The sequence below is a fragment of the Psammomys obesus genome, unplaced genomic scaffold (assembly GCF_907164565.1).
Source record: "Psammomys obesus unplaced genomic scaffold, mPsaObe1.curated_primary_1811, whole genome shotgun sequence".
Classification (NCBI taxonomy): Eukaryota; Metazoa; Chordata; class Mammalia; order Rodentia; family Muridae; genus Psammomys; species Psammomys obesus.
The window spans coordinates 32,249,889-32,263,360 of record NW_026585797.1 but is presented as its reverse complement, the minus strand read 5'-3'; the positions used below and the strand labels follow the sequence as shown (position 1 = coordinate 32,263,360).

The following is a 13,472-nucleotide window of genomic DNA, read 5'->3' as shown; positions in this document are numbered from 1 at the left end:
ATTTCAGGTAGAGGCAAAGAACTGAGACAGAGTACAGAGGATGCCACAAAGGAAGGAGAGAAGCCAAGCATGTCAAAGTGACAGCACATATGTGGGTTTGAATCCTGCTCACATGGAAAGACTGGCACCCACACTCAGCCACAGGGCATACAAGGCTTACAAAATACTTACATATGTTCTCTTACATATATTCTAGCAGCTGACACACACATGGCCCATCTGCCCAGATGCCATTGAAAAGCATCAGAAAGGAGTGTAAAGAGGAAATCATTACTAACTATTGATTTCACAGACTCAGGAGCCATCTCTAGGCATTCTGCAGCTATGCCCTTGCTGGTTTCCATAGTTCAGATAATAAACCAGTGAGAGGTAAACCTGAAACTGCCAACTGAATTGAGATTTACAAAGCCAAAGGAAAAAAGAGAACAATACAAACATGGAAAAGGCAGTCAGAGTAGAGACAAGTCAACAGCCACTTACATCTGATTCCCAGTAATAATGAGAGATTAGGCTCCTTGCCCTGAGCTCGTTGGTTAAGAATACTGCACAACGCTTTCAAGTCAAACAAACAATAGGACATTTCCTTGAAAAGCTGATCAATCACAGTCAAATCAAACAGAGGCCACTTAGAATGAATGGTCTGCAGCCTAGACTTCTCTGCTTCCTGGCCCTGGTCCAGTAAAGAGTTTGTCTCCCCTGTTTGTCTTTGGTTCTGTAGTGGATAAAGAAAACAAAAGGCAGTTGTTAGAACAAAGAAAATATATTAAAAAGTCATACAGGTTAACATTTTTCCTGAAGTCTACAAACAAGTCTATTATCAAACATCATAGTATATTTGCTTTAACCAAATTCAACTACACACATTCAGTAGGAAAAAACAAACAAAAAACAACCACATTCATCTGTATTTACAGGTTGACTCTCCTATGCCATCAGATGGCCACAGTAAACAAAGGGAGTGATCCACACCCAGCAGCCTCAGGTTCTCCAGTGCCTTAACTCAGAAGCAGACTGCCTATATATGCATTTCCCACAGTATAAGCCACTGGGAATAAAAAGAACAAGGACACCTTAATCTCATTCTGTGATGTTGTTCACTAACAGATGTGACTTAATTATACTGGAACTACTTCTCTTTTTATAAAAAAAAACGTTATCCATATAATATATCCTTTTTATTTATTAATTACAATTCATTCAACTTTGTATCCCAGATGTAGCCCCTCCCTTGTCCCCTCCCAATCCCACTCTCCCTCCCTCTTCTCCTCCCATGCCCCTCCCCCAGTCCACTGATAGGAGAGATCCTCTTCCCCTTCCATCTGACCCTAGCCTATCAGGTGTCATCAGGACTGGCTGCATTGTCTTCCTCTGGGGCCTGGTAAGGCTGCTCTTCCCTCAGGGGGAGGTGATCAAAGAACCAGCCACTGAGTTCAGGTCAGAGACAGTACCTGTTTCTCTTCCTAGGGTACCCACTTGGAGACTGAATTGCCATGGGCTACATCTGAGCAGGTGTTCTAGGTTGTCTCTATGCATGGCCCTTAGTTGGAGTATCAGTCTCAGAAAGACCCCTGTGACCAGAGTTTTTGGTTCTGTTGCTCTCCTTGAGGAGTTCCTATCCTCTCCAGGTCTTTCTATCTTCCCCTTCTTTCATAAGATTCCCTGCACTCTGCCCAAAGTTTGGCTATGAGTCTCACCATCTGCTTTGATAACCTGCTGGGTAGAGTCTTTCAGAGGCCCTCTGTGGTAGGCTCCTGTCCTGTTCCCTGTTTTCTCCCTCTTCCAATGTCCATCCCGTTTGCCTTTCTGAATGAGGATTGATCATCTTACCCAGAGCCCTCCTCTTTGCTTATCTTCTTTACATGTGCAGATTTTAATATGTTTATCCTATATTATGTCTAATATCCACTTATAAGTGAGTATATACCATGTGTGTCTTTCTGCTTCTGAGATACACAGGGCAAATGGTGGGTAGAAAAGATTACATAATCTAATCACTTTTGCCCTTTTGAACTACTTCTAGCTCCTTCCCTCCCCCATTCTTCTACACAACTCAATACCCCCCCTCTTTCTTTCTTTTTAAAAAACAAAGGAAAAACCAAACCAGCAACTCCCCACACACATACACTCCCAAAACAAAATAACAGCCTTCCCATAAAACAGAAAAGATATACAAGTAAAAGAACAAGACAAAAAATCTCAAACAATCCAAAATGAGACAAAAGTCTACAAAATCCCCTGAGTTTGTTTCATATTTGTCAACTATTTATTTCTGGAAAAATATGGTTGAAAGACCCAAAGATTCCACTGAAGAAAAATGGAACTATTTCCTTAAGCTTGAAAAAAAACATATGCTATGATATTAATAGAAATTAAATTTTACAATTTAATGCATAAAGAAATATAAATATCAAATGATAGGGAAAGAAATGGCAGCATCACACAATCGACTGGAACTAGAAGCATCATCATGAATTCATGGCTTACTATACTCAGTAAATGCCTTCCTCAACTCCAAGATTCTTCCCTCTTCACCCTTAAAATTGCTAATGAAAAATAAGCTCGACAGGATTTCCAACTGGAACAGTTTTTAATGACCAACCAGGCTGGAGTGAAAAGAAAAAGTTCACTTTTATATATAATGCTAGATAATAAAGGTAAAGGGAATGGAGCAAATGCGAAAAACTAACATTTTAAAATCTACTTAAATTAAAAATGAACTTTGGTAAAAGCTAAACCCACCAAGGAAACAGATATTGGCAAAGTACATATTCACCTAGACCCACAGTTTGTAGTGGCTGTACCTTTATAATAAAAAGCCAGACTATCACCATTTAACATAGAAATATTAGTATTTCCATTTGCCACTAAGAGCAGGATAATCAATTACTATATAATACATCAGCAGTACAAAGTGTTCATAGCAAAAACAACTAACATGAATTTCATGCACCCTTTAGCTTTAATAGCTATCTTAGTAGAAACACAAGAAGGTAAAGAACAAAAGGTACCATTAAGAAAGCAACTAGACAAATCTAAAAGGTGTGACAATATATAAATCTATGAGATGAATTTGCTTCTAGTTTCTTCAAAAGATAGTAACACATGAAATGCAATTTCCAGCTCTTGAAGTTAGGGTAATGTCTTCCACAGCCACTGGAAAAATACTTGGTGAAATGGGGAAATGTGAATACAGATTATCAAATAATAAGGAATCATTATTTTTATTGAGCATGAAAATCATATTGTGTTATGTAAGAGAACATCCTCTACTTTAGGGCAATCATTTGTGCACTTTGGCTAACACAAGAAACCGTATATAACATGTCCTTAGACATGGGTCAAGTACTTCAGCACATGCTCAGGAGAAAGCCTGATCTATAGCAGCACTGCAGTCTCCAAGAACTTTCAGAGGACCTTGTCTCTGTCCAGTCTATACCTTATTTGCTCACTTTGGGACTCAGTGAATGTGTAACATTTGATTTTACCTAGTTAAATCACAAAAATTGGATTCTAATGTATGAGGGGGAGAAATATAAGATAAAAAATAAAGGTTGTCTTTCATTATTTTTTTATGAAGCCTAATGAATTTAGTTAATCAGCACATCAAAATCAAGCCTCCAATTTGACCATGTTTTTTATCTAATACACAAAATAAGCATTAAGTTTAAAAAGATGGAGAATCACCCTTCGGGCTGTTACTCACTTCTAGCAATGCTTCTGTCAACTTCTGGAGGCTTCCTTCTTTCCTTTCTAGCTCTTCCACCACAGTCTGTGTAGTCAGTTTCTCTTTAGAAAGTTTCCCTTTCATAGACTAAAATGACAACAGTGACAAAGCTGTAAATCAAGTATTAACAAAGGCACATTTCAGTCTAACATACTCTCTCAATGTTTAAGATCTTTTCACCTAATGCTGAAGTTGTCACCTTTAAAACAATTCACATTAGATCCAAGGAATAGGGAAGCAAGTTTTTAATGTGTGTGAAACATGTCAAATTGAGGTTTCTCTCTAGTACTATACTATAAATAATTATTTTATTAATTGGTGTTTCATACATTGTGAGTGTGTAGGCAACAAAGCAATACTTTTTTCATAAGGTTAGTAAGTGTAAAACAGAATAAGACAGTTCCTTTTTTTGTTTGTTTAATCATTAGTAGCTAAGCTTTTATTAGTTGTTAGTAGCTAAGCTCCCTTTTCTGTTTATACTGTCCTGAGCAGTGAACATGACCCTGAACTTAGGATAGAGCAAACTCTGAAAATTAATCTCCTTACTCCATTATAAAATTATGTACCATGTAGATAAGCTCTTACCGCTAAAAAAGAGACAGACACAGAGAGAGAGAAATCCTGAATGTGACAGCTGACTCCTGATTTTTTACACACTACCGGAAGATGCTGCCATAAACTCAATAGTTAATAGGGTTCCTAGGTGTTTCTATCAACTTTCTCCTCTGTGGTCAGACCATGAAGTCAATAAACTTATGACCAGGGAAGAGAGAGCCTTTTTTTCTACAAGTCTGTATATATTCTTAAGTTAGAATGCTTCAGCAAACGGACTACCCCAAAAGCACACATCCGTTATGAATGTGCACCACCCTATTACCTCTGCACGTGACCCGAGCACCACAGAGCTAGAACCACATATGAAGTCATTTTGTACAGGGCAGACATTTAGCTTACTGTGTTTAAATGTCATCTGATAAAACTCTGAAAGACTAATGACTTAAAAGTTAGATAAAAATGAATCAAAACTTTTAATAAGTATATGTTCTTACTGGAACTTGTTTTACATTTCCTCAAAATGCATTTGACAATACAATACCAAAGGAAAACTATCTGAAAATATCTTTGACACTGCAATTGTTTTGTAACTTCATTTGGCTGAATGATATATGGAGATTTATTTCCTACTTGGAGATTTATGCTTTCTGGCCTGACAAGATTATTCATCTATAACTCAGAATTCCACTGAAATTTCCTGATATGTGGCTTTATTAGAATTATAGAGAAAACTTTAAACCCTCCATATTTTAACAACAAAAACTGAGCCCAAAGAGGATTTTTCATAGTTCTGTACTGTAATTCCTTAAAAGTCTAGTAGTGTTTTGCACTTTGATCAACTCAGAGCCATGCTGACTATGAATGACAATTAGCTACTAACTAATGCGTTTCCACATAAGACAGAAATTAAGGCAGTGACAAAATAGGCAACCTTCTCTATCTGGAGAACTTGGAAGTACATGGCAGTAGTGTCACAGAAGGAAAACTGAATTTGAGAAATAACGTTAGCCTCACATGTCATCCTGGTGGGTATCAGGAAGCCCCTCCCAGACTGGGAGTAGGTTCACAGATACACTTGTCTACTTCCTAGAAGAATTCTAGCTACAGCGCTAAAGCTGCCTGACAACAGCACGCCCCCTTAAACAGCAACTGCTTTATTACAACCCGTAAATAATGATTAAAGACAAGTTAGTTAAGGTTATGGTGTCAATAGGTTAAAGAACACAATTTGATTGTCAAGCACATTCAGGTCGTATGTAATAGCATGTTTATTTATTTCCTTTCTATCTGCCCAACTAAACAGAAAAGGGTTAGTTCTGGCAAAGTTTTTATTTAAAAAAAAAATGGTTCTGGCATTGTACCTACCATTCACAGAAGCTTTTGAAATATGCACTAGTGTTATGAATGCAAATGCACATATATTTGTTTTCATGTACAAATTCATAATACTAAGTTATTTTTCTACACAGTCAACCTAGGAAATGATAGACATTTCAGCTAATTTGTTCTATCAAGAATGAATAATGTAAAAAAAATAAACAAACATAGAATAAACAATGTATGTTATTTCACAAAGAATTTTTAAAGCTTTTTTAAATCTTATGATTTTAAAAATGTTTGCTCCAAATAGTGGCTGTCTACTATGTATAAATGAATGAGTCATATTTTTTGAAATAAATATTTAGCTGTCATAAAACGTAGAATACCAATCTATTTGTGCTTAATCAGCTATGTTAAGGATTAACGAAATTATAAATTGGGTTTAAATATCAAAAATATTTCTTACATTAAAGAGTTTGCTAAGTTCATAATTAACTGGCATTTATTATGAGCAATTCTGAAGATGAAAAGTGGTTTTAAGTGCATTACTGTTTCAATGTAAGAATCAAAAAACACACAAATAACTCCAATGAAGGAAAGCCATATGTGTTTTAGACAACAGACATTACATACTCTGTAAACCAAACTTAAAAGGAGTTATTTGAAAAAAAAATTCACATATACACACAACACACGCATGTGCACATACACACACATTTCCCTCTCGTTATCTGCATTGAAATCTCCCCTCAAATATTACCTCCTTCACAAAAATTTCACGGACATTCTTTCACATTAAACCCTCTTTGTCACTGCTCTCTATCCTACTTAAGTTTTTAATTAGTACTTTTCTAATAGAAAAAAACAATAGAACTTAATGTTTATTTTCCATTTTTTCCACCACACCCCATCAGACTGACTTGAGACTTGTTTTGCTCACTAATGAAATTCAAGAACTGTATTCATCATAGAGACACGGGCTCCATAAGTATCTGGCAAATGAGTTGAAGTGGAAGTTTCTGGTTTCTTTGAAGACTCAGTAGTGTCATGTGATGTTTTGCTGGAAGCTGTCTTGTGAGAGGGCACATGATGTTTTGCTATGAGCTGTCCTGTGTTAGGGGGGTGACCTCTGGCCAGATGAAAACATCCGTGGGTGGACTTTTAGGAGAGAAAAAATATATAGAATACAACGAACAGTGAGACAATGCTTTCTGGATCAACATTTCTTCACTGGTCTTCGTTCTTCTTTGACACTTGACTTTCCAAAGAAAAACATTCCAGAGAACTTCTCGGGGCAATCCAACTGAGACTTTGGCTTTCAATGACTTGTTCCAACCTGCTGAATCATGCTGATTTGTGTTGCTGTTTGTTGTTGGCATTTGGACTGGACTGCTGGTACTGGACAATGAAGAGTGGACTCACCCTAAGACCTTCTAAAAAGGTCTACAACCCACTATTCCTAATAACTTTCTTCTCCCCTACCAGTGGTTAGTGGGTTGGAGGGGAGGTAGAAGCATTTAAGAACCCTAAATAAAGTAAATTTGTTGAAAACTCAAAGCCTACATGACTAAAAGAATTAAAGACCTGTTAGCTTCCAGACTTTTAAAGTGTGCATTATGTGTCCACAGTTTTGGTAAGTTCTGACTCCCCAGCTGAGGTACCAGAGTACCATCCTCAAGAAACTTGGTAAAATGTAGACATAAGCACATGACATGTTATCATTTGGTGATACATAAAAAGTAACAGTGTTATTAGAAGGAAGAGAGAAACTAAAAGCAGCACTGTCAATTCTACCCAAAGGCTGAGGAGTAAGTTCCCACACAGTATTAACTAATGCTCTGCACAATCTTCACAGCTGAGAAGGCATCTGATAAATGGGCATTCTTGAGAGGGCACGGCACTTTAAGAAAACTCCAAGCACTTATGCTTACTGAGTACAATGTGTACGCATGCAAGCATGGATGCATGCACAGGATACGTAGGTAGGGAGAAACTATAAAAACAGAATGTAGGACATCATACTTAGAATTAATAACTAATAAATTAATAACTAGAATAACAAATAATGTATGTTTAACTAATACATAATGGAAGTACTCCACAATTAATAGATACTATATTATTTCTGTTATTGGTGAGCATCACCTAACTAGCACTATAGGCACTACAAATGGCAGTAAGGGGAAGCAAAATCAAAAAACAAAACAGGAACACAGACAGAGTGATTTCTGAGATCTCGGTAAAGGTAGTATGAGTAGGTTACTGTGGACAACACTACGGAATTCTGTGGAAAATCTGATGTAGTAAAAGAACAAAATGCATAGAGTTGGGTTGTGAATGTTTCCATATGGAACTGGTATAGAAAAGTTAAATGACGAGTAGACTCTTATGATTAGATCTCTGACAACCTTAATCAAGTGTGTTCTCTGGAGACAGAGAACACACAATTGGAGACAGACTACACACAATTAAAGAGAAAGAGCAGCAAAGGGAGAACAATCTGACCACCTCTTTGGAGAACTGGTTTACCAAGTAGAATTTTCTCTTATTAGTAAATTTTGTTCATTCACAATTGCATAAGGTGCACTGTGAATTTTGCTCAGATTAATATTAAGTAATGTACCATTAATACTAAAAAATACATATATTTTTTTCACATATATAGATATATACTTTAATACTTTTAGGTATCATAGTCAATGTGAGTAAATCAGCATACAGATACATTAAAATTTGTAAAAAAAAATTGCTTACCTGAATTTCTAAAATCATTCTGTTAATTTCATCCTGCTGGCTCTCTATTATCTAAAACACAGCAAATAAATTAGTCTGAAACTTTTCCATTACTTTAAAAAAGCATCAATACTTCAAGAAAATTCAAAGAGAATTAAAGGTTTATTTGTAAATGCCTTTATTTTACAGAAGCACTAATAGTTAAATATCCTTTAAATGGCAAGATGACTTGGACCACCCATAAGTAAAACTGCAAACAGTTTCTTGTAGTTCTTAATGACACTTTCCTTATTTATAAAAATAACCTTGAGACAGACTCGGAATAATTTAGGAAAAAATATCTCTTTTTGTTTTGTTTTTTAAGTTTAAATAATATATAATTTAATAAATTGCTATCTTCTTTACAAATCAAAGCAAACTAAATATCACTAAAATTATAAATCACACAGAAAACCCTAAGCTGCTCACACACACTCCACAGGGCAGAGTTGGTGTTTGTGCGCAACTGTCCACTGACCTTACTAGCAGTCGCATTCTGCTCTCTGAGATGATCATTTTCACTTTGAAGCTGTTTTGCATCTAACATGGGGAGGCGAATTCCATCTTCAAGGCATTTTTCTACTTTTTGTTGTAAGCTGTTGTTTAGAAAAATCAATTTGAGTCACAGAAAATATACAAATAGCTATGTGTTTAACAGAAGTAAGAGGAGCCCATAGGGAGAGGCTGGACACTGCTTTAGAAATGGAGAATCTCAAGTCAGAGTCGCTTATGGTGAGGCATCCCTACGTCCCACTGAAGTCCATCTCACAAAGCTGACTTCTGTGCTCTTACACAGTTCTTTCCTTCTTCCCTAGATGAGCATTACCTTCAACACTAGTAGAGCATTACTTGACCAAGATGACTAGGATAGGGAGATTGAGATCCTTACCTTTTACTCTGAGCACAGCCAAAGTTTGGTGGTAAAGACTGTGGTTGCAAAACCAGCAGAATTGTTTTCCTTTCACTAATAAGAATGTGGTTCTACCATGCTAACAGCTTACTTGGGTTTGCCATGCTGTCTGTGACAAAGCAAGCAAAAAAGGAAGCTCTCCTAGTATGTTAAAAAATAAATGAGTTTCCTCCAATGCAGTCACACTGAAGGGCAGACCCTGTGCCTAGGAGTAGCTAGCTAACACAAAATAAACTCAATGGTATTCTTTTAGACTTTTTGCTTTGTTTGGGCATTTTTTTATCTTATTAATCTGTTGCTTGTTTATGTTGTTCTCTGTGTATGTTTGTGTTTCTTGTTTTGTTTGTTTTAAAGAGAGAGTGAAAGAATATATAAGTGGTTATTAGGTATGGAGTGGGGAGAATCTGGGAGGAACTGGTGAAGGGGAAAAACATGATCAAAATGTATTGTAGGAAAAAAACCCTTTTTCAATTAAAAAAAAAAGGTAAAGGGAAGGAAGATGTTAGTCATCAGAATGGAAGATTAGTACTATTTAGGTAAAAGCAAAGCTGTGTCAAACAATTATAACCAAAACCAAAACAATAATACCTGGGGGAAAGAGAATTAGTGTCAAAAGCTGCAACATCTTCCAGGCACAGTGTACATAACTGGAAACCTAGTACTCAGATAAAAGGACTGCTGTGAGTTCCAGGCCAGCCCACGCTAAAAATAGTGAGTACCAGGCCAGCCTACATATGGCATGACTGTCTTGAAACAAACAAGTGGCAGATAACTAAAGGAAAATGTTCTTATTACCCTGATTTTGGTTTTTCTTTTCTTTTTCAAAGTATTACAGAAATCTGAAGCTCCCTTTTCTTCAATAAAGAGAAAGAACACAATACGTAGGTTGTAGAAAAAGAGCTGATAGCACCAGTTGCAGAATATGAGCTGTGGATGTTGCACCAATGATCATTAATGTAGTATTGATATTGTGTATTGCTTTGCAATACATTGTTAATTGTAAAAAAAAAATATTTACTTACAAGTACAATTATATTTGGTGTAAAACAGTATTTTTCTATGTACTTAAACACTGAGTATAAAATGCACTCTAAAATTAAAATCTTTTGGAGACTGAGCGCCAATTGGCCACACCTGAGCAGAGGGTCTAGGTCCTCTCCATGCATGATCCTCCGTTGGAGCATCAGTCTCTGCAGGACCCCCTGGGCTCAGATCTTTTAGTTTTGATGGTCTCCTTGTGGGGCTCCTGTCCCCTCCATGTCCATCTAGGACCCACCCCTCTCTTTCCTCCACAAGACTCCTTCCTTGCACTCTGCCCAAAGTTCAGCCCTGAGTCTCAGCATCTGCTTCAATGCCCTGTTGGGTGGATCCTTTCAGAGGACCCTCTATAGTAGACTCCCATCCTGTTTCTTCTCTTCTACCACTTCTGGTATCTATCCTGTTTAACATTATGAATGAGATTTAATTATCTTCCCTAGGATCCTCCTTAGTGTTTAACTTCTTTAGGTCTGAAGATGGATGCTCAGATGTGGCCGATTGGCAGCTCAGTCTCCATGTGGACCTCTAAGTGAGGGGATCAGGAGCTGCCTCGATCATGAACTCAGTTGACTGCCCCTGATGATGCAGCCTTGCCAGACTACAAAGGAAGATCCAAGCAGTCCTGATAAAACTTAACAAGCTATGTGCAAATGGCAATAGTAGAGAACTCCTTTTCAGTGGACTAGGGGAAGGGGATGAGGAGAAGAGGGAAGAAGGGTATGACCGGGGTAGTTAAAGGCGAGGGCTTCAATTGGAATATATAATAAATAAATTGTGAAGAAAAAAATAAAACATTGAAATCTTTTGGTTTGGGGAGATAACTCTGTCTGTAAGCCCAAGGACATGAGTTCTATGTCCCTAACCCACGTTAATAAAGCAAGCATGGCAGCACATGCTTGTACACCAGCACCAGGGAGGTGGAAACAGGCAGCTCCCTTGAGCTCCCTGGACAGCTAACGTAACTTACTTGGCAAGCCTCTGACCACTGAGAGATTCTGTCTCAAACACCAAGGTGGATATCGCCAGAGGAATGATACCAGAAGTTCACCCCTGGCTGTCACACATTCATGCACCCAAATGCACAAATAAAATCTTTAAAGTTCAAAAAAAGAGCCAATAATAGTAAGAAACTGTGCTGTGTTGCTACACATCACTGAATTTCCTTTCATGGATTTATGTTTGGATTATGAAGCAAGGTCATTTCCAAAAGTAAGAAAGCCCTTGAACAGCAGAACTCCTTAAACTTTCATTTCTATTGAAAAGCCTTGTTATTTATGAATTTCTTAACTAAAAAGAAGGATTAGAAACATTATATAAAATGTAATGACATAATTTACAGTCATATATACATCTGAACGTCTTTCGAAATATAAGAAATATCCTAGAGTCAAGGAATCTTAGATACCATTCCTATCCCTCAATGTTAAGTGATGCCACTTAATATAAATACTGAAGAGTTAAAATTAAACTTTAAAAGCAAAAGGAATTTTTGAAGATATCTGTTAGCCTCAAGATAAAATTTAAAATGCAAAATGTTTTCTTGAAGACATTATACTAATCTTCATAAATCAAGCATATGTAGCTCACTGTCGTACAAAAACCTAACAAAAGAGAACACAGAAAATGACACAAATCTGCAAAAGCAAACAGTGGGACACAATGGCATAAAGTTATCTTCCAGAATTGCTATGATGGTTCCATGCTCCACAGTTTTGCATTTCCTTGGTCATAGTGGACTACAAACAGAACTCATGCACGATTTTTACTTTTATCAACAAAGATAAAATGTTTGAATTAGTAACAATCAGGAAGTTTTTTAAAGACCAAGAAGTTGGTATACATTATGAATTCATAAAAAATTAAAGTGCAAGAAAGAAAAAATATTAGAATAAAAATGTAAATTCAAAACTATGACAGTTTTGAAAACTTGACATCAAGAACAGAAATCAGAGTTTACTGAAATCTAAGAGAAAATAGTAAACAAAGGATACTTCAGACTAAAAAATAAGAGTAAAGCAGTAATACCATAACATACCAAGCTCCTACCTAATATACCTAATGGATTTCTTACACTCATCTTTTTGATTTTTGTGATTTGACTGTTCAGGATAGTCAAATCTATTCATGATTGATAGCAATCAGGTTTAAAGGTTGTAAAAAAAAAAAAAGAATATAAACCTATGCATGTAACAGTTTTCTAGGGTTATAATAATTTCCAAGTTTAAGCACGAATTGAGTAGACCAACAAATGCTACTCACTGTATAACTAACAATTTGTATTTAAAGTGTAAAATGAGGAAAAAGATGTGTGAGTGGATCTGGAAAGCACATCGCACTCAGTCATTCACAGTGAGGTGAAATCAGAGCCCATCAATTCCCTTTGATGAGCTCTCTACGAAGGAATGTAGTGCATTTTGTAGGTTATTTTTTACTGTTTAGAATTTTCACTTGTCTTGATAAAACCTTCAACTAAAGGGTTTGAGATGGCATTCTTAGCCTTCAGTTGTTGTGTTGACCTTGTTTATTTGTTCTTTTGCTATTTTCACCTAAAATTTTTGGCAAGATGCTAGTATAGTGCTTCAAATATCAGATTACAATTAAACCAAATCATATAGCACGTTTTTCAAGGCAAACACTAAGGTAATAATGACAGCATCGTTTAAGCAGAACAAACCTGACAACGATATTGACTTAAAGAGTGTGAAGACATGGCAGGTCTCCTTACCTCTGAACAGAAGTCACCAGCTCCTTTTCCTTCTTCTTCTGGCACAGTAGCTGTGTTTCTTTATCTTGACATTGTTTCTTAATCTCCTCAAGCTTCTTCTCTGTGTCTATCAAAGTCTCTTGCAAATTCTTGTTTTTTTCTTCAAGAACTTGCAGCTAAGGAAACATGTTTACAGTTTGTGATGCGTGCAATATTAAATATACTATCATTAAATTACTAATATTCTCAAGGTTAAACAGACTAATCACTTATAATCATTCTATATTTTATCTAAAGAACTTCACACTATTTCTTCCTTTATGTGAAAGAATTGGGAGAATGGTATTATGAGGAAGAAGACTGGAAGCATTTTCTATAAGATACGAAGGTTCATAAAACTTATAAACTTTATTTTTAAGTATGGTAAGACATAAAAAATAAAATTTAAT

General features: G+C 36.3%; 1 protein-coding gene across 1 annotated transcript in view; it reads right to left on the bottom strand.

Annotated features, from left to right (window-relative positions):
• The window catches only part of Cep85l (centrosomal protein 85 like), a 99,237-nt gene that overhangs the window by 4,236 nt on the left and 81,529 nt on the right, over nt 1–13,472 (bottom strand). The window contains exons 8-12 of the mRNA XM_055599369.1: nt 13,045–13,199; nt 8,850–8,967; nt 8,354–8,404; nt 3,704–3,811; nt 481–712 (exon numbers count right to left, since the gene is read on the bottom strand). Of these exons, the coding sequence (XP_055455344.1) occupies nt 481–712; nt 3,704–3,811; nt 8,354–8,404; nt 8,850–8,967; nt 13,045–13,199 (664 nt within the window). The remainder of the gene's footprint in view (nt 1–480; nt 713–3,703; nt 3,812–8,353; nt 8,405–8,849; nt 8,968–13,044; nt 13,200–13,472) is intronic.